Source organism: Cebidichthys violaceus, unplaced genomic scaffold (genome assembly GCF_023349555.1).
Source record: "Cebidichthys violaceus isolate CVI_PGR_0920_01 unplaced genomic scaffold, fCebVio1.0.p SCAF_9, whole genome shotgun sequence".
In the NCBI taxonomy this organism is placed as follows: domain Eukaryota; kingdom Metazoa; phylum Chordata; class Actinopteri; order Perciformes; family Stichaeidae; genus Cebidichthys; species Cebidichthys violaceus.
Window position 1 is genome coordinate 13574827 of NW_027176975.1, and position 21253 is coordinate 13596079.

The 21253-nt window shown below is 40.3% G+C and overlaps 1 protein-coding gene across 3 annotated transcripts; it reads left to right on the forward strand.

Annotated features, from left to right (window-relative positions):
- Positions 1 to 5137: 5137 nt before the first annotated feature.
- On the forward strand, positions 5138 to 21180 carry LOC137867286 (neuronal calcium sensor 1). 3 transcript variants are annotated; one of them, XM_068703801.1, is made up of 10 exons: positions 5139 to 5293; positions 5917 to 6037; positions 7009 to 7143; positions 10198 to 10222; positions 14031 to 14169; positions 17804 to 17882; positions 18262 to 18350; positions 18427 to 18504; positions 19292 to 19399; positions 19874 to 21179. In XM_068703801.1, exons 3-9 carry the CDS (start codon positions 7080 to 7082, stop codon positions 19388 to 19390), a joined length of 573 nt encoding a protein of 190 aa, XP_068559902.1. In that variant the 5' UTR covers positions 5139 to 5293; positions 5917 to 6037; positions 7009 to 7079; the 3' UTR covers positions 19391 to 19399; positions 19874 to 21179. The 3 variants fall into 3 exon arrangements, with proteins under 3 accessions (XP_068559904.1, XP_068559902.1, XP_068559903.1); XM_068703803.1 differs by lacking the exon at positions 5917 to 6037 and having other exon boundaries at positions 5138 to 5293; positions 19874 to 21180; XM_068703802.1 differs by lacking the exons at positions 5139 to 5293; positions 5917 to 6037 and having other exon boundaries at positions 6082 to 7143; positions 19874 to 21180.
- Positions 21181 to 21253: the final 73 nt, after the last annotated feature.

The following is a 21253-nucleotide window of genomic DNA, read 5'->3' on the forward strand; positions in this document are numbered from 1 at the left end:
AAGTATTACTATCCGTCACACTTTTTGGTGTTTAAAACATTTTGATGATAAGAGATAATCAGCAATGGCAGCTGCATGCTTTATTTAGTAACAAAAATCCACTTTTGGATACAAGCTCTATTTATATTTAGTCCTTTCACAGCTGAATCACTGCTGCATTAATCCCAGTTATCATAAATAATGTTGTGTGCTGTTTCCTGTTTTAGCCTTTAGAGGGCAGACATGAACCTGTGGTTGGACTATATAATAAACTGTGAGGGAACAGAAGCATATGCACTCCTCCACATGAGTGTAAATATCATCCCTTATGTCCGTGGTAGACACAAAACCTTGTCTAAAGCTCATTTCTTTATTTGGAAGGCATAAGATTCATAGTGGCAACAATTTAACAAAAACAATAAAGCTTAAACTGACCAGCTTTATCTTTTGGGTCATGGTGAAAATAATTTCCCTGTATCCTTAATCTGGGCCAGATGATGGACTATTCCCTCTAGATTAAACAATTAGTAGAGATTTCATTTTAATAACTTGTTGACAGGGAAGTTATTTTAAATATATCATTATACTTTACTTCTTTATTTGCTTTTGATGATATAAATACTGTAAAAATGGGCCCTACAGCTTGAAAACATTTTCCCCCTGCTATGATTATAAATGCAGAGAAATAACCAGAATGTTTTCCACTTTTTAGGAAAACAAATTCCAATGTTGTTTCACCATACTACAAAAGGTGTTTGACCCTCCTTCTGCTCCTCTCCATCCCCTTCCTTCCCGAGCAGGGATAGTTTATCTCCACAAAGCTAGGATTCAAGCCCCATCTGCCGTTAGTCTGCCAGATATGCCTGTTGTCAGTCTGAACTAACAGCTGGGTGTCACAGGCATTACACCAGCATCGCTGCTCCACTAAAACCCTCAATGTCCTGCTGGATTTATTGAGCACAACAGACTGTGATAAGTGTTGTTGGATCCTCATTACCCATGTCTGTTCAGAGGAGGGTAGGGATTGTATATTTATGGTCCTAAATTATATATATCTAGCCATATGGGATACTCAAGTGGGTACAACAGATGACGCCTCGGGAAAGTGTTGTTTGGTTGTGGTTATTGAAGAAGGAGGAAGTTGCCCATGGAATAAAGTTAATCGTTGAAAACCTTTGATCTCAGTTACTCTGTTAGATATGGCCACATTTTTGTCGTCCTTTCCATTCTTACATTATTGTCAATTTATTCAAATTAAAATTCTTTAAAACCTTCCTAGTTGTATGTTACTTTTTATAGCCTTTTGGATAGACATCAGGCAAACTACTTTTTTTTATTGTGAAGCCTATTGTCTCAGTGTTTCATTTTGAGATGCATTTAAGTAGAGTGGCACATAAAAGGATTCTTGTTCATCTGCTGCCCTTCGTCGTCCCTCCTTCTGTCACACTGTTGTAAATGATTCATGTGTGCAAAAATTATAAATGTTCACCTGCCTCTTTATGACAGCCCATCACTTAAACTTTCTTTGTTCAGATAATGTATGGCGGACAAGCATCCTGCTAGAATGTTACTGGTTTGAAAGAAAAGTATTAAAAATGTTCATTTCAGTAGCTGGCATAGAAATCTTGCTTTCTAAGCACAGAGTGACAGACTGCTTCTTCTTATCTTGCAAAATATCAATTGTCTTGGTTAAATCTAGCACGCCTTTCATGTGTGACTCATTGAAGCTGCATTTCTGTTAGGTATGTGACTATTTATAGAACTGCATGAGTGATGGATCAGCCGTTGAATAGAAGTTGCAGCCATACATAAAAATATCACCACCAAATGGTCAAAACATCCGTTTTTCAAATATAAGGATGTTCCCCTCGTTATCTTGCTTTGTTTGTGTATGAATGTCTCTGTCTTCAGGTTGTAATATAAGAAAACCAGTAAAATCAAGAATACGTCTTCCTGCTGATGGAGATTTTACTACCTTCTTGTGTTTTTGCTGCTAATGAAGACAAATAATGTGTCGATGGTATATTGTCAACCCTGAGGTGTTGACTTTCCAGCCTGTAATGCAATACCTAAGGTGCTAAAACTCAGTGGAACAACAAAATATACAGATATTTTCCAGGAAGTGGTTTTCTCCCAGTAGTTCTCCAGCTGTTTAAGCACATGTCAGCATATCATTGTGATGCAAAGATGCTGCTGGGGAATTTATGATGCCCCTGTGCTGATTATGATTTGATGATCACGGTGTTGGGTTTCTACTAAATGGACAAATATCTCCAAGTATTTAAATTAATTGTTGAAGGGGAAAATGCTTTTGTAATGTGCATTTGACTGATAGGAGAGAAAAAAAGGAAAATATGTTTTTGATGCTTTGCAGTGGAAATTTCACATTTTCTAATGTATATGGCTGTTGGATACTAAGCTAAACATAATGGGGATTAATGGCAACTTTGACATTTTGCAAATGTGGATCTTTTGGTCTCTAGAAACTGTGAAATATGTTGCATTTCTCAGTGATAAAGCTTTAAGCAAAAACTTAGAAAACAGCACCTTGAAAACACCCTCTGTAGTGACATATAGTTAATTAACGCAAATTGTCCAAATTTGTGGAATTAAGATAGATATTGGACATCATGTTTGGTGGTAAACTGTGCAAATAAAGTGAGTAATCTAAGTTTAGCTCAGTTTACCCACTGTCTTTGACAACAACCCACAGAGCTGGAGTTGAAGATAACTTATGTTCCTAAAAAGATGCATACCTTCTCTCAGGTCTACAGCATAACGCTTCCATTAATTTACCTAATTTTGTTCTGGCCTGTTTCTCCTGTGCTCAGCCTTGTCCTCTCTAATCCTATGAGACTACTGTAACTGCAGTTGACTGTAATAAGGGACTGCAGGGAAGGGCACTGAATACCAAGATGGCCAAGCCACACAGCCCACAGTACATTTCGATCCAGCCTTCCCATGACTGGGCAGACAGCTCTTATTGGGCTGTAGAATGATAGTGTAGCAGTTATTAGTGCACAAATGCTATTACTGAACATCTGTCGGCATGCAGCTGATGGGACCAGAATTTTAATATGCTGCATATAAAAAGGTCTGATTGCAAAGTTTGGACTCGAGCACAAGTAACATGAGTAACAAGCGTGAGTAACCAATGAGACTCGAGGGAAAATTACTTGTCCTTGAATTCTTCATGTAGCCTAATATGCAATCAATACCTGTGGAGACTGTAGAACATTCATCTTTTGCTTTGAACCAATCTGAATTACTTTCCTTCTCCTTCAGCAGATGTAGTATCTGAAATCATTTTTCCTCATTCCCATGCTGCAATGTTTCTCAGCTGGCCTTGTGCTCTCCAAATCAGTAATTATAGCAGGCTATGTTTAGATAAACTCAACCTGAATATTACTGCTATGCTTTCTCAATTTGATATCCCACTCTCAAGCATTTTAGACTTCTCTTTCAGTCTGCAGACTTGCAAGATACCTGACAGATTTTTCAAATGGCAACCAACATTTTTTACAGCAAACCTCTGAAATAACTTAAATTACGTAACACTTAAACCTTACACATCAGTTTAATTGTACTGTAAAGTACAACTCAGCCTGCAAAGACAGATGAAGAATGCCTTTTGTAGCTTTTTATGGTCAGAGAAAATGACACTGATGATGCCATTGCGTGGAGATAAAGATGTCATCAGGGTTATCTAAATGAGACTTCAAATTTTGAAAGGACAGTCTATGTTAAGACCTTGTGGGTTGAGTTTGAAAGACCTGGGAATTTTACAAACTGGGGGTCTGCTTTAAGTTGCATACTAACACAATATTTTGTACGCGAGGAATGACCAGATTAGCAAGAATTTCTGAGTGTGAAACGTTAGCTTTAGTAGACATAATCAACCGCTCCAAATTCCTTTGCGACTCCTCACACTGTCCAATGACGTTTAAAACAATTAACCTTTGGATACACATATTCAACACCTTTAAAATAATATTGGAAAGTATTGAATTGAGTGCAGTGGTCATTTAAATTTACAATTGCAATAAACAACTTTCATTCAACAGTAGCTTGGACCGGTACCATCGTGATGATACCGTGTGATGTAGAGAAGACGTATTGCTTGAGTATACTTCAGTGAGAACAGTCTACTGGTAATGGCATACTTTACTAGGCAGTATGCAGTACGCAGTCAATGTGGAATTTTGAACACAGTCAGGGTCTAATTGAAGATTATTGTGTTGCATTATTGGAATTGTAGTGTTTTAGGAGCTTGACCCTTACTAAGGACTACAACTCAGGATATCTTGACTTCTGCTGAATCAATTTAAGCGTTTTTAAACAAAATCTCTTATCTCTTGTGAGCATTCCCCAATGCTACAAATATAAAGAAAACATACAGTGTGAAGTCAACAATCAGTATACCTTAGGCCCTATAAGAATAACAATTCCTTGTTTTTAGTTTTTATATTAATATGGCTGTCCTCAACCTTAGTCAACTAACACTCGATTTTGTGAACTAATGGATAAGTTGATTTAATTGACATATCTGTAAAACTGAGTTTCTCCACCAAGAAACACACAGATGTGCCACTTTGAATATTGTGTTTACCAGAGAAGTTTCTTGGAAATGAGTCATCTAGATGGAAAAAGAAGCATAAAAAATGACCAATCAACTAAAGAAATCTTAGTCGACCAAGTCCAAAAGACCAATTAGTTGACTAATCTTCAAAGAGGGGGCAGCCCTAGACATTAATCCATTAATATCCATACAGCCCTTGCCACATACCCTAATAATAAAAAAAAATCCACCAAAATAAATACACACGCTGGTGCTGTGATTTGCTATGTAAAAACAGAATACCTCAAGTCTTAACATAATGAAAAACAAAAAGGAGCTATTTAATAGTGAACCCCTGTCGAAAGACTATCCCAGAACTTACCTACAGCTACCTAAAGTGCCATTTCTGCCTTTAAACTGTCCCGAAAACTGTGCGTCAAAAAAAAAGTGAGTTTGGGTACATTAATCCTTCACTGTATTACGCGATGACACGTGTAAAGGCTCTTAAAGCATACAAAGAGTCCTTGTGTGACCGATGGTACAGCGACGTCAGTGTCTCTCCCGGCACTAAGCTGAGTTGGTCGGGGCCAGCAGCAACGTCACTCCCTGACGGCGGCATCAGAGAAGCACGGACGGGGCCATCCGCGCAGCAGCGAGTCGCTCCGGAACTCGGCGGAGGAAGACTGCGTTGGTCAACGGCTCTGCGCTTTGGGAACTACCTGGACGGGCTGAGACTTCCCCGCTATTAAAGCTCAGGTAAACCGAAGTTTTATTCATGTCGAGGACAGTTTTATGCGTGTTTTTTCGTTACAAGGAACAGCGTGGGTACCAATACGTTGCGATTACAACGACAATGTTAGCTCCGCGCACGGTATCTGTTTGTACTGTAGCCATACACTGTGTTGCTATGGTACTGCCAGGCAACGTCCCACCTGCTGCTGCTGCTGCTGCTGCGACTCTTGTTTCTTCACTCCTGTCAACCAAAACAAATGTGAAAACATGGAAACGCTCCTTCATATGTGTTAATTCAGCCATTCATTTACCATGAATTCATGTGTGCGTGCATATGTGTTTTCAGCTGTGCTGTTTTCTCCTAGCCAACTGTTTTTGGAGTCCATTATTCCTAAGACTTGGTAATTTACATTGTGCTTATTCAAAGCAGTTTACTTTGATAACAGACATTACCAACACCTTGCCTGTAGGATATATTCAGCTGCTTTGGCAGACAGTAGAAAGGTCGTTTTTCTGTTTGGAGTGTTTTTCCAGTCAAGTGCTCATGTGTCTGTGGCTCTAGGTGACCACACAGTCCATTTCCACTAGAGCACAGCAAATGCTTGTCATTCCCTTTGTGACTGCTGTCTGTCTGTTTACTTTCATAGTGTCTAAGTAACACCCAGGACCACAAGGCTTGAGCAAACACAAGATGGTGATTACCAGTGTGGCATCCCTCAGAAGGACATCACTGGCCATGGACACAGAGAACAGATGTTTGCAGTGAAGGTGCCTAGTGCCTAGTTTCCTATTTCGTAGCTTAGACAGCTGCTGCGGTTAGGCATCGGTGCATGCCAGCGCTAGGCTGGTGGTACAAAGAAATTCCATTATCCCTCATCTCCTGTCTGCTGTGACAGAGAGGAGGAAATCACCATGCCATGCTGTTGTGAGGCCAGGAAGAAGGAGGGGGAATTATGAGTCAGAATGGAGAAGAAAAGAAAACTGTCACTCTTCAAATCCGCCTCTAAGCTTGGTAGACAGCTCACACACTTATTTTAAGACCACGACCAGATCCATTTTCAGCTGGCATCTAGAACTACGTGGAGACCTTGCTTCTATTTTGGCCTTCCATCAATTACTGCTAAAACCCTTTTTACCTTTTCTTAAACTGTCATGTCTGTATACATTCCAGGGATTAGAGTTAACACGTTGAATGCAAAGTGCAGCTGGGTGCATCCAAGGCGAGCTCTGTTCATTGTGTTTTAGTTAACACCCATCCTTATCTCAACTGTCAAGAGGGAGGATTCTTTTCTACAGTAACTTACTCCGAGCAATAGAGATAGTGGTGGGAAAGGAGGGGTGGGAGGAGTGAGAAGAACAGAGGATGACTGTGAGGGAGTGAACGTGCTTAACCCAGTCACTGAGTGACTCTTGTATCCAAGGACGAAGGTAGCAACGTATCCAAACGCCACTCTGCGCCCACGGACTGCTGTGGAGAAATGAGGCGCACACTTAGGCACTCAGCAGTGCTCATATAGACTTTAACAACCTGCCGGCCCTTCTTCACAGGGCCCCTGGGGTCTGACTTGCCTGTCTGGAGTGCCGAGGCTGATGACTGAGCGGATCATGACAGCAGCTAGAGTGAACTACGCAGAATGTTAGACTTGTTTAGCTTGAAAGGGAGTTTCCTTCTCTTATTTCACCGGTGTCTTTGCACCTAAACTGGCCCACTTTTGTGTATGTTTTTGGCTGAGGAGCAGACTGGAGAGGAGGTAGTAACAGGTGCTGCGTGCCAAGGTGGACGTGGAGGTGTGGAGGAGAGCTGAAGATCATGGGTAAATCAAACAGCAAGCTTAAGCCAGAGGTGGTGGAGGAGTTGACAAGGAAAACCTACTGTGAGTACCTTCACGTCTTATTCTTTTTGCTTGTCTTTGCTTGACACACACTCTTTTTTTAGCTGGCCTGTATGACAATAACAAAACATTCTGGCCAAAGGTAAAAGACTATGTATTGTGTGAGGAATCCCTAACATTAATAATCCTATTTTCCACCCTGTTCCATACAGGCTGTACAGTATATAACCCTGCCTGCTGGGATATAATGGGATTCTAAACCAGTTTCTCGTTGTCGAGAAAACAGAGATACAACTAAATGTCAGCTGGGAATAAGCTCCCTGTTTTATTTCAATTTACATTTAAATGTTTTGTCACAAATTGTGATTGGTTGAGGTCTGGCAGAAGTTGCAATCAGCATCATGAATATGGATTTGCTTAGTTTGTTAGCGGCTATTGGGGCTGGGGGGCGTTTGAGTTCAGGATGTGGGTTTATACGCTGATCATGGATCCTCTGTGTTATGTGAATACAGAGACAAAGATAGATAGATATATAGGATATATAAACAGTCTCAAGTGAAATGGTGTGATTGGATCTGCAACATTGCAAGTACACGGATTTGTGTTGTTCTTGTCGACTTGTCAGGACATTGCAAATTAACAGCATTTGCTTTTCTCACCTTGCTAGCACTAATTTAGTTGACGATCTTTTGCTTAACAAAAGAAATATTTCTTTCCCCCACCGTTTTCAATAAAATTTGAGCAGAGATCACATTTATACTTACCACAATGATGACTGCTCGTAAAACACTATATTTATCATTTGTGTGTTATTTCTGGCTTGCAGCATTATTATTATTATTTGAGCAGTACAGTAAGCAGGTGTGGGTGGGAGTTGACATCCATTGGCTGCCTAATGACAGTGTTATTTGTGTGGTGGGTCTCTCCACAGCAGAACCATGGAAGACTGTTGTGGCAGGAAATTGCTGTGGAGGAAGATTGGGCTTCGTGCTGGGCTGGGCTGCTTGCTGCTGTCCTCTACTCTCTCTCCCTCTCTCACCCTTTTGCTCTGTCTTCTTCGTTTTATCCCCTAATTGCCCTCTTTGAGCTGGGAATGGAATAGTATAATTATTATGTTATCTGGTTAGCATCGCTGAGAGGGGCACCAAGCTTCTCTCCCAGCATGATCAGTCTCCCTTTCTCTGTTGTTGCCTGACTTGAGACTCTATCATTTCTGCTTTCCTTCACTCTCTTGCCTCTTTCTCTTGCTCTCCCATGAGAAGCTTTTTCTGCCATTGTAGTCTCCGCTTACCTACTCTTCTTGACAGATTGGGGACTACGTACATTTCTCTGTGCCTATGTGTCTTTTTCTTTCTTTCAGTGGAAGAAGAGTTATGTTGGGGTTTTTTTTGTCCAACAAATTATGCTGTCTGTGTTGACAGGCAACTAACAAGGCCAGGCCCCGAAATAAGACCTGTTTAGTTCAAAAGATGTCTGCCTTCACCGCTTTGTTGTAGGTTTAAAAATGCATCCTCTTCAGAAGAACAATTTTATGACTTTGTATTTCAGATAAAACACTTTCTGGTCAAAGACAACATTGAGCTGTACCAAGGCTCTGGCTAGCTGCTGTTTTTTCTGTTCTTAGTGAAAACTGTGAAAAATGGTTGCAGCCTCACTTGTACTTAATTTAAACCAGAAAGCTTTCTGTTCTGGCATCACACGGAAATGCCAGCAGTCCTACTAAAATGTCTGCAGGATGTTGGCTAGGTCCATGTAATGGCATGAAGATTTTGTAAGTTGTCAAAGCCGTGAAGAGGATCACAGTGAGCAGTGTTGCAGAGTGCAAGCTGGATGTGTTCTTGCAGACCCTGCAGGATCAACCAGCAGAGTATGCCCCGCACTCTCCTGCAATGCTCAGATTGCATTATTGCCCATCACTTCCGACTGACTTATGTAATAAAATGTTTTATTAACTTGCAGCCATGAAAAATGGCCTCAATTTTTGACTACATTGACTTTTGTGGCCAATTTAATGGTAGCTTGGCTTGGTTGACAGTCATGAGATTGACCCTGACATTCATTGCCCAGGAAATGGTCACATGATGGGTTTTCTTGGTGAAATGATGAGCAGAACAAATTGAGGCCAAGATATATGCAGGCGAAGGCTACCTGACCTGGCCTTCTCATCGATAGCCTCTGTATGATTCTGCTCCAGCGCTGCAGTAGTCACATTATTGAATACACTTGTAGATTTCTTGGTAAAGAACATTTTTGTCGTTAGAATATATTTTAATTTCCCGACCAGTCATCTGCAATATCAGGATTTTTGATAATTCCTCAGTTTAATTACCTAAAATGTTTTATTTGTAGCAAGTGCATGACATGAAGCTCCCTTTGGTTTCTCTGGTTGTATACCTTTGCAGTAACCATGACTATGAGCTGCTCAAGATTAAACATTACAGTAGAAGACATTATCGATTAACTAACTAGCTGTTTATTGTACAAATGAGGCTATTGCTTTGCCCCAGGCTTAACAGAAGTGGTACAATAGTAGACAGCATCTTACTGTGGTATGAATTCAGAAAGTCTCCCTCTCAACCTGGTTCAACTAATGCTATTGATTTTCAGCCCTTGTTTTCATTAGCAACCCCAGGGGCTGAGAGGCTGAAAATTGCTCTGGTTACTTGAGAAAAAGTAAAGAGTCAAGGGAAAGCCATGAGGGATTGGTTGATTAGATACTGGCAGATAATGGTGTTTGTGTGGGAATGTTAACACATCCTGCCTCCTAAACTCTTCTCTATGGCTGACCTTCATTCCTTCATTCAGTCTTGTTTTATCTTTTCGTGGCTCCCCGGAGATTTACTCCTACTTGTCCTCTACTATCCTGGCCAGCAGATATTATTATTTGTCTCCTCTGATCGTATGCTAGAATAGATGAATTGAAAACATGGCGATTGCACGTTGACACTGTTGAGTGTGAATGTGTGAGAGGATTGGGCCATAATGATTAACGATGCAACTACTTGGCTCCTCCAGCAGCATGCTACTTTTTTTCTTTTTTATAGGACAGCCACAGTTTTCCTTTTAAGCTAATGTCACTCTTTTTTTCTCTTACAGTTACAGAGAAAGAGGTGCAGCAGTGGTAAGTGTGTGCATTAATTTTTAATTAGATGTGTTTTCCATTCGTGATGTGATGCTAGTCATATATCAGCTATTGTGTTTTTACTGGCAAACTTAACAGGAATCAGAGGTGGGGGTCTTTTCTTGTCTGACAACTTGCAGAACCCACGTTGATATATTTGGTTCCTTGAGTCCATGGATATTGTATTAGCATTTGGTTTCATGGTTGATTTAAAGCCATCTCTCTCCCTCTACCCTGAAGACAGATGCGTTCTGAAAATAGAGTGACTTGGAAGCATTACTGAGACTGAATGACTTTGAAGGCTGATAACACTGATGCAAACATATCCATGATGCATTCCTCAACCCCTTTTCATCTAAATGCGAAAGGGATGTCTGATAAACGAACGGCAGGATGCATAAGGTTGTTTCACTTTCAGGCACTTAATCACTACATGGCCACAGCGCCTCCATAAGGTTGCCGATTAGTAATCCTCCCTGTCGGATTCTGCACCTATTATTCAGTGTGACCTGCACCGGCATCATCTTGCAGAGGTCTCACCTTTTGTCTGATCCCAGCCTGAACTCACAGCGCTCTAACACGTACTTGCATACATCAAATTGAAACGTATTCATGATACCGAGACGCCTCAGACCATGATAAGTTGCAGAACTGAGGTGAGAGTGATTATTACTGCTAAGATGTGAATTTCTGAATTTTTTTCTGAAGGCACAATTTTACAGTCGCTGCCACTCTGACAAGAGACAATGCATCTTCATTTACAGAGACAATTCAAGCATGAGCGCAGTCATCGCCTTTGTTTGCTGCGTGCGGTTTCTTTGGAAATTAAAAGCAAAGAATAGTGTATATCAGAGGAGGGAGCGCTGCAATAAAGCGATCACTCTTCCATGTTCACACTTCAGTTCTCCTGCTTTGGTTTTGCATTTCATGGGCTAATTCTGCATGCATGAAAAGAGCTCTGTCTCCGGAGCTAGTCGCTGTCTTTGTCCCCTGTCAGGGTGTTTACGTGGGGATGGAGCCACATTCGCAGCCATTCAGCAGCAGCAGTAGCTGTAGCATTAGATATCCCTGAGCATCGGCAGGTCAAGAGCCTCCTAGGTGGCCTCTCTCTGGGGCTGACTGAGTGCACTGGGGCGGAATACCCCCCACCCCCCGTAAACCTCCACCCCTCCGGCTGTGCAGCCAGCTAACTCCCCATCACTCACGCTGTCTTTCACACCAAAGTTTGCATGAGTCCTCACTTGAAGATCAGCAGCAATCAACACGGCTGAGTGTGAGGGATGAAAGGGAATTTTACCAGGGGAAATGCCAGATGGCGTGTAATTAGAGCACAGACATAGAAGAATTAGCGGGGTTAGATAAATGCCCGTGTTGTGCATTAAATTTGTCCCGCATTCTAATTCTCCTCTAAGGGAACATCATTAGTATGCTCGGGGCTCACCTGAAATCAATAACAAAATGACATAGCTCAGTGATGTCCCTGCCAGCAAGGCGGTAGCAAGAGAGACATCCTGCGCAACTCTTCAGCAAACCACCATGGCAGATGCCAATGAGTAGGTTGCCAGTGCCAATAATACATACTTCATGCTAATCTTCATGCTGGCCCCCCACTGTGGTCTGATGCACAATGTCACATCTGCTATGTTCCTGCAAGTACAGTGTGTAGTTGAACTCTTGCACTAGTTAGAGATTAGTGTGTACTGTATGTGTCTTAGCACCAGTGTCACCAAGTCAGATTTCTTGAACGTGGTGTGTTCTTGGCAAATGAAGGTGATTCTGATTATGACTCTGATGAATAGCTGACACTGGGCAAACATGTTTACACAAGGGCAGTAGCTTTGTACTGTAGATGTGTGCTCCTGCTTATGTAACTCCATTGGTAGTATGTTAAATGTGGTAGTCAGCCTAACATGTTTATTACTGTATGCCCAATAAACCACATTCATTCGACCATCGAAAATAAGTATCTGAGTCAAAACTCAGTGTGCATATTGAAGAATTTGACTGGAGCCCTCGCCCTGTATTGAGATTTGGGGTCGGTGAGTCTAGTTGCATTGTGGGTAATGTATGTGCCAGGTTTTGAGAAGTAAGAAGAATGTGTGGAATAAAAAAAGACAGTTTTTTCTGCATCATTTTTAGTACTTCTTTTAAAAGTCTCCATTGTGAGTCTGACAGTTATAGAAGTGCAATGCGAAAATGATGAGCTCTCTTTCATCATTTTTAAGTCCTTAAGGGAGTCTTAAATTAGACTAATATCCAGGCACTCTCAGGCAAGGAAAAAAGTCATATAAAAGAGGAACATTAAGTGATCTAGTATTGAACCATAATGTTCTGTGACTCATAAGAAGCAGATTAAAAAGTGGTCATAATCAAAGCAGCAGAGGCCAAGATTTCCTTTTTTTTCTTTTCAACCTGAACATTTACCATTATGCATCTCAAGAGTGTCAGCCATAGACTTAAATGCCCACTCCCAGTGTCACTCTTCATGACAAGTAATACAGTAAAATTGGCTGATATTTGACCCACCTGAAATGACTGAATACGACAAAGATAGCCTGTCCTCCTTAGCAGATAGAAGTAATTAATTTGGATCAATATCCCCCCATTTGATGACATCTTTTTGTTCACTGTGACTGTACCTGTGACACAAAGAATGTGTCTTTAAATACTATATAGATACACTGTTCTGTTTTTTCAGTAAACAATCATACTCTATATATGTGCTATACAGTATGTTACAGTAGCCTTTTATGTGTGTTGCTGGATATAATTCTCCATAGTCGCACATTAAAATGACTGAAGAATTCAGGTGAAATGGGTCTGCGTTGGATTATTATGCACTCAACTGCACTTTGAATACCAATTAGATTGTATTATGTATTGTAGTGGATAAGGCTTTAATTTTACTGCATATCTTTAGATAATTCAAATGTGACAATTGTATGGTTTTGCTTTCTTCTTGCTTTTACTCAGCTTCTCAAAGCGTCTCTCCATCTCTTTAACTATTTGGAGCTGGCTTCATTATCTCGAAGGCAGATTAAAAGTAAAGAGTTTTAAGAGGAGTGAGGAGCCAGAGAGTGAGTGGAAAAGATCTGTCCTGGCCTTCATTCCTCATCAGAGCACTCTGTCTCTCTTTCTCTCTGGCCGTAATTACAGCCCAGCCTTATTCTGAATCAGAGACGAACATGCAGTGCTCCCTTGTGTACTGTGCGTCATTTTTGCTGTTGATCAAGAGCAAAAGCTTTTTGCGATTATTTTTATAACTAGTGTTATTATTTCCCTGCTATTTCCTCCTACTTCTCATCTAGCATTTATTTTTATAAAGGCTTCCTAGCTCACTTCCTAGCTCCCTGACCTGTTACAGTCTAGTTAGACTTTGTGGCTGCTGTGTTCCTTTTATGAAGACATACAAGGAAACTGCCTACGTCTGAGTGACTGCGCTTGAAATTGCTTATGAGATGCTTCTATATATAGGCTAATAGAGATATTAAGTCACTTTCTAGATGTGTCATTTCTAGGGGCAAGAGGAAGCTCACTGACTTATCCATCAGCCTAGCATATTATCAAAAGAGGACTAGAGAGTAATTTCATTAGAGTTAACCACTCTTGGCTTGCTATTAGATTAGGGCGATTGTTTTATCTGTGAATGAGGCAAATAGCTTTGCCCTTTACCTTTTTGAGCTTGCATGCTGTAGAGGTGACTTCAGTCTGTCATTGTTTTCCAGTCTTGTCTTGATTATCTATTATCATCCCATTATTAATGCTATTTTAACAATTTAAATACTCTATCTGTGCTTTATTTTTCCAGGTACAAAGGCTTCATTAAAGATTGTCCCAGTGGGCAGCTGGATGCTGTGGGCTTTCAGAAGATATACAAGCAGTTTTTTCCTTTTGGAGATCCCACAAAGTTTGCCTCTTTTGTCTTCAATGTCTTTGATGAAAATAAGGTTTGTAATCAACTTCATATGTTTTATTGTCCTGTGACGAGGCAGAAAAAATATAATAATACAATATAATTTTAATAATAATAATGAAAATAGTCAATTTGTTACTTATAGAAATAGTTTGACAGTGGCTTTTTGTCCGGCGTTGTTGCTAGATAAAGAATATGATGTTAAAAGCGACAGAGGATGGAGCTAATCTCAAGGTCTTCCTCTCAGTCAGAGGTTTCACAGAATAAAGAGCAATGTGGTATAGGGATCCTATTCACTTTTCTACTTTTATTATTCCATAGCTCTTTTTTGCTATTTTGAGAGAAAGAAATTGCATACTATCAGGTTCGTATACAGAAAATTATTATTTATTCAATCTCTTTTGAATGAAAGCTGTTTCAGACATCTAAATTGTATTGAAATGATTGGTCATAGTGTTAGATATACAGTAAAATGACATGTTGGACATTCCATGTTTACTAAACTGTGTTTAGTGGAATGGGCAAATTTACAGAAGGATTACGCGGCTTTTGCGGTCGCTAAACCTGCACATGTAAGACAGAAAGAAGCTGTGTCATTTTTAAAAGAACCCACAAAGGGTGAAATGCACCCGTAACTGTACTGCCAAGCAAATAGCGTCTCGGTGCTTCTTTGCTTTATACACTTATTTAAATTTGGTAAAATGCATATTTGGCACAAAATTGGCCCCTTTCTATGCAAATGAGCCTCAAAAGCCTTTAATTCACAAAGATCAGTACTAATGTTTGCCACACACAGTTACAGTGACATTTTTTTGTGAATTTGCCCATCAGTGTGTAGCTAAATAATTGCCATATGTTTGTGCTTTGTATTTTTTATTAACTGTACGGTTAGTAGACAGAACCCTATTATATTTCTCAAGTGTTGAAGGATTTTTACATCAAAACACTCAGTCAGTATTTCAACAGCGCAAATGATTCAGTCCCATAAAAAAGATGAGTCATTACATTAATAGTAACACATAATCGTAACTCTTAGTTTTGTGCCAGAAATCAGTTTCCATGAGTGTTTGACATTTAATTTTTTAAAGGTGTACATGCATGTTTTTTTTAAATGAAACTCCTGTCTCTGTTATGTGGGGGCATCTTCTAAGGATTTGAAGATATGATGAGAAAGCACGTTTGAATGAAGCCTGTTAAAACTGTTAAAAGCAACATTTGTATGGAGTAATACACCCCATTGCAGTTGTATGATAGATAGATAGATAGACTTTATTTCAGACTCAGGGTCCAGAGAGACAAATACATAAAATGACATACACAAATAGTAAAAGTACATAGGCCTAGCAATGTCTTACAAAGAGACAGCTGTACCAATGTCGCCATAGCTGGGACTGGTAGCGTGTGCTACTAAGCCTTATAAACAACTATGATCTTATTTTCAGAGTCATTAAGTCGACAAATGAATTTATACATGAGATTTCTTAAAACAGCTTGGAAAGTATTGACTCCTGCAGCCACAAACATTTCACTAGCACTATTCCATCTCGGTCTCTTCAGCAGTATCCTCATGGCGTCATTATAAGCTACTTGAAGTCTCTGTAAGCTCTTCTTTCTGTAGTTTGACCACAAGTGTGCAGTGTAGAGTGGTGTACAATATGCTCTGAACAGAGACATCTTCACTTTATCTGTACACATACCAAACTTGCGTAAGAGACTGTTTGCTTGTGCATACATCATACGGCATTGCCTAGAAATGTCCTTGTCATCGGTCATGTGTTCTGTTATAAAATGACCAAGGTATTTTACTTCACCACAGACACCAAGATTTTTGTCAGACAATTTGAAGTCAGGGAAGTTTAAACATTTGTCCTCTTTGGTTCGACAAGAGAAGCTAGTAAGATAGCACTCTTACTAGCGTTGTATTTGATGTCATGTTTGACACCATACACAGTACATATATTAAGGAGCTGTTGAAGAGCAGTGCTAGATGGACTAAAAATCACCAGATCATTTGCATACATGATATGGTTAACCAGAGTATTTCCAATCATGCACCCAGTATTACAGGCTTTCAGTTGTTTGGACAGATCATCAATATATAGATTAAAAATAATTGGGGACAAAATTCCCCTTTGTCGGACACCATTGCTAACCCTAAATGGGGCTGAGACACTTTTACCCCATTTTACTTGCATAGTCTGGTGAGCATACCAGTAAGCCAGAATTCTCACAAAGTATGTGGGGACACCTCTTTGGCTCAGTTTAAAAAACAACTTGCTATGATTAACACGATCAAAAGCTTTAGAGGCATCGATAAAACACATCAGAACTGATGAGTTTTGACCTCTGTATTTGTTGACAATTTCTTTTAAGGCATACACAAGTCAGTGCCATGTTTGGCTTTAAAGCCAAACTGGTTATCTGTGGAGGTGATAAAGTCATATATTCTGTCCAGCAGGATTCATTCTAGGACTTTTGACAGAGATTATTAAAATTGTGTTTAGGAAGACAAACTGTGGATGAACAGCTCCTGGATGGTGGTGAGCCCCTGGAGGTTTATTGACTCAGTTAAGATGCTTTGTGTCAGGAAGATCAGACAACCCCTTCCGTCTGATGTTTATCTGTAACCTTCATTAGCGTTAGGCACCCCATAGTTAGAGAATGCATTGATCTTAACAGTATTCATGACTTATATAATCAGCAATGCATGACTTCAGCATTGTCTGGCTGGTCAGATGTCTTGTAAAGATAAATTTGGCTGACCCCAGGGCCATGAGGAGCGCTCGTCTGTCTTCTGTAAGTAGAGCTGTGGCTGAACGTTACAGAGAGGCAGCTGCTGTAGCAGAATGTCAAAAAACCCTTTTTGATGCAAAACAATCTTTTAGTATCTGAAGACTGTATGAACTGACCAAAGCCTGAAGGCTCCACTACCAGGACGTTGATTTATAAACATTTCTTGTTGTCCAGAAGCTGTTGTTTTCACTGTGTGAATGGCACGTCTTTTATGCAGAGCCTCTTAAGCATTTAATTTGAGTACGTGTCGTGCAGTTGATGGAGGCTGGAGGTCATAACCGTTTGAGCCACTTTGAGCCTTTCTTTATCCATGTTAGCAGACTTTTCTCTCTGCTGCACAGAGTGTGGCTTCACAGAGGAACGCTGAAGGCCTCAATTTTGGGAGGGTAATTGGAAATTTCGAGCTTCTGTGGTTATATGCAGAGCATGAGATTCTAAAAAAGCTAAGAGGAAATACTTGTCAGAGTATTTTCTACCTTGTCAGACAGAATTATCTGCCATGCCCATTCGTGATGCGGAATCATTGAGAAAATGTGAAACATTAGTTCATTAATTTACAGTGGTTGTTTGTGTGCTGAAACTTTTGGACGATGAGCCAGTCGCATTCATCTTACTAATGACCAGAGGTGACATGTTTCTGCCTCAGGAGAGAGCCAGGTGTAGGGCTAAAATAGCAGCTGACGTGGAGCAAACGTCTGGCCCCATTTTCAGAAGAATACATCAAGGACATCATGAAAGAACAGCAAGGAAATCATGAAAGAACTACAGCAAGTGTGAAGCAAGATCCTCATCTTGTCTCTGGGCCATTTTCTCTCCCTCTCCCTCTCCCTCACACCCCTCCCTCTTTCCACCCTCCCTCTGTTTTCTCACTGTAGGATGGACGCATCGAGTTCTCTGAGTTCATCCAGGCCTTGTCAGTGACTTCCCGTGGGACTCTTGATGAAAAGTTGAGATGTAAGAAGAAGCACTCTGTTTTTGACATTTAATTGACAGGATTTCTTAAACAACAGCAAATAGGAGATTATTAGTAATATACAGTAGGCATGAAACCTGGGGGTCAATATGTTTCCAACATTTTTCTGAAAATAAAACACCAGAGAAAACTTGCAACTTTCGCTGTAGCCATAAGTTTTAAACCTGAAACAAAGTGTATTTAAATGTGCAATTGCTGCTGTCACTTTTGAATTGGTAACAACCATACAACCATACATACATGTTGAACATGTGTGCTTTGTAATCCATGAAAAATATATAATTTAGTAAAGTCACAGTAGCTTCCTGATCACAATGTGTGCAACTACCAAAATGTATTTTAACATCTTTCTCTATACAGGGGCTTTTAAACTCTATGACCTTGATAATGATGGCTACATCACCCGAGATGAGATGTTGAACATCGTAGATGCCATATATCAGATGGTGGTAAGTTTTACCAGACATCGGACTTATAAATCAGAAATGTGTGAATGGTACAAAGTGTAATGATTTGATATTGTAGGGAAACACCGTGGAGCTGCCAGAGGAAGAAAACACACCAGAGAAGCGAGTAGACCGCATCTTTGCAATGATGGACAAGGTTAGTATTTTATTATTTTTAAGGCTTTTATAAGAGCAGCAGGAGAATGACAGAAAGTGTGTGGGGGGAGAGATAACACACAGTATAGTGTCAGAATTTAAACTAGGCCGTTGTCAAGGACTCAGCCTAAATTGGGCACTCTCTACCAGGTAAAGCTAGAGGTCAGCCTAACATTAGTATTTTAATATCAAAATAATATCAAAAGACTGATGTGATAGAAAGTGATAATGCCCAAGTTTCTGTTCCGTTTGATGTTACTATAGTATAACATCAAAGTTTGACTGACACTGAAACAAAGTGCAGCAATGATTATTAGTTTACCTTTAAGAGGACTGAGTCTGCCTTTGTTGCCACCCTCAGGGCTTTGAAATGGACACTGTTAAGTTTAGAGCTGTTAGCTGCGACCATCACAGCGTCACTAACACCGCCTGCAGTCTATAAACATCATATATAGTCTCCTCCACCACTAGCCCTCGGTGCTAATGCCTTTTCCCGCAGCTACAAGAATCTACTCAGCTTTAGTGAAAGATGAGATGCAGCCTACATGGGTGTGTTTGTCAGCCCACCACTGCCAAGATCAGACCGTTGGTCTAGCTTTGCAGCACAGCAGCACTTAGTGATTTGTATTGGCAGAGAGTGGCTACCATCCAAGTGCAGTGAAACAAAGATCAGTATAGAACAGGAGTAACATGATTTAGCTTTAGAGCCTGTTTTGCCCCCTGCTGGTAACTCCGTATTAAAGCATTGAGGAGCTTCAGTTTCATTTTGTCTCATGTTCATCTTCCAGAATGCAGATGGGAAGCTGACTCTGCAGGAGTTTCAGGAGGGTTCCAAGGCAGACCCTTCTATTGTTCAGGCATTGTCTCTCTATGATGGACTAGTATAGGAACGTAAGGTGAGTGGGTATTAATGAGCTAGTACATGCATGCTTCTCTGCTTGGGTGATTTTCAATCCCAGGTCATGCTTCAACTCAAGATAATACTGTCTAATTCTTATTTCATCAGAGGAAAGAATAAAAAAGAAAAATTCAATATGCGGGCTGAAACCAAAGTGAAGAAACCATTTTCTGCTCACAGTTTGTTTCTATGAATTATTCAAATGGCCCACTTGTTTGCTGGCAATCAAATAGTCTTGGAGTGCTGAGTGAAGAGTGAAAAAGCTCTCACTGCTTAATGTAATGCACCGGCCGCTGCCAATTGTTGCTGACATCCTGCTCAGCGTTTTGTCAACTGCGAAGTGAGCTTGCAAAGACATATTTTAGTAATGCAGTAGCTCTGTTAGGGGATTTTTCTTGCACGAACACACCCACGTGTCATGACACCACTTACTGTCATCTATTCAGTGATGATCATTCTTACGACTTCTCAGATGGATCCATCTCTGCATCCACATGCCAATCCAGCACCATCACACCTGCCAGGGGAGGAAGCCACATACTCGCTTCACCCAGATGTGGACTGCAAACTTTTTCTTGCACGGCCGTACGGCATTTATGTCAAATAGCTGTTAATCTGCATTTCCCGTTCGGATTATAAACAAATATATCCTCTGAAAAAAACCCTCATTTATCCGTACTTCACTTGGCACTGCGTACACCCTTGAGTGTTGTGGACTGTGTACGAGCATTTCTGCAAACGCAGTGTTGTGGTTTCCCCATGGACAGTTAAAGGAACTGAATTCCCCCTGAGATGTTAGTGTGTGCGTCTTGTTCACATATTGTAAACCAGGGATGCACATAAACCGCTCAGAGGAACTGTGCTGCTGCTTCACCATCAGATGCAGAGACTCTAAACCCGGGAGAATCTGGAAAAATGTGTGACTTGGTGATAATGTGAACTCTAACTTAAAGTTACGAAGCATTATAGTGTACATTGTATAATGTAAATAGAATGGTAATTTATTTTCTGCTTTGCTGCGTTTATGGGACTTTCCTCATAAGAACGGAATGACGTTTTATTTTTAAATCGAAAGTGTTAAAATGTATTGCACTGTATTTTTCTTAATTGTGGGATTGTTTTTTTTCTCACATGCTGAGGTTTCATTTTCCTGAGAGAACAGGTTTTTATTTGAAGAAGAGTGTTGAAGGAGCTGGGAGTCTTTTATGGATCATTTTACTATGTTTGCACTCTCTGCATCCTATTGTGTTTTCACTTCCCCGTTAGCACTAGAGTCTAGTGTCTGCAGTGTTGCACAGCCGCATCCTGAACGACATGACCAAGCAACACAACGAATTCTCACAGCTTGCATCTGAACCGAGGCTCATTATTTCTTTTGAGAGCATCGAACTCCACCCTCAGTCAGCACACACAAAGCCCTGGTCATTGAGAGGCACACACAGACATCAATTCTGGTTGTAAAGCTTTTTTGCGAGCTCTGTGGTTGCAATTGTTCACTTTTTATTTGTCCTGTGTGAGGCCAGAGCATGTGCTGATGCCATTTTTTTCAGTCTTGAATTGTTTTAGTTTCAGCATTAAGATATTTTATCAGCTTCATTGATTTTATGCCTTATGCAAATGATAATTTACTGAATGATAAATGTAACTTACCTGTTGATTAACAGTATAAGAGCACAGAATAAAATGCATTTAAGTGGCAAACTTTTCTATTACTGCATTCTTGTTCTTTGTATTTGAAACTGATTAAAAAAGACTAATGTGGTTTATATATCACTTCTCAAGACAACAATCAAGACTTCACACACCTGGTTGCATGGTATGGTATTCATTGGTATTGCTTCACTAATATGGA

Excerpts from the sequence above, each read along its gene's own strand:
- LOC137867286 (XM_068703803.1), top strand. The coding sequence starts at position 7,080 with ATGGGTAAATCAAACAGCAAGCTTAAGCCAGAGGTGGTGGAGGAGTTG. Across the intron at positions 10,223-14,030 it reads GAGAAAGAGGTGCAGCAGTG|GTACAAAGGCTTCATTAAAG; the intron begins GTAAGTGTGTGC and ends TTATTTTTCCAG. Across the intron at positions 18,505-19,291 it reads TCTTTGCAATGATGGACAAG|AATGCAGATGGGAAGCTGAC; the intron begins GTTAGTATTTTA and ends TTCATCTTCCAG.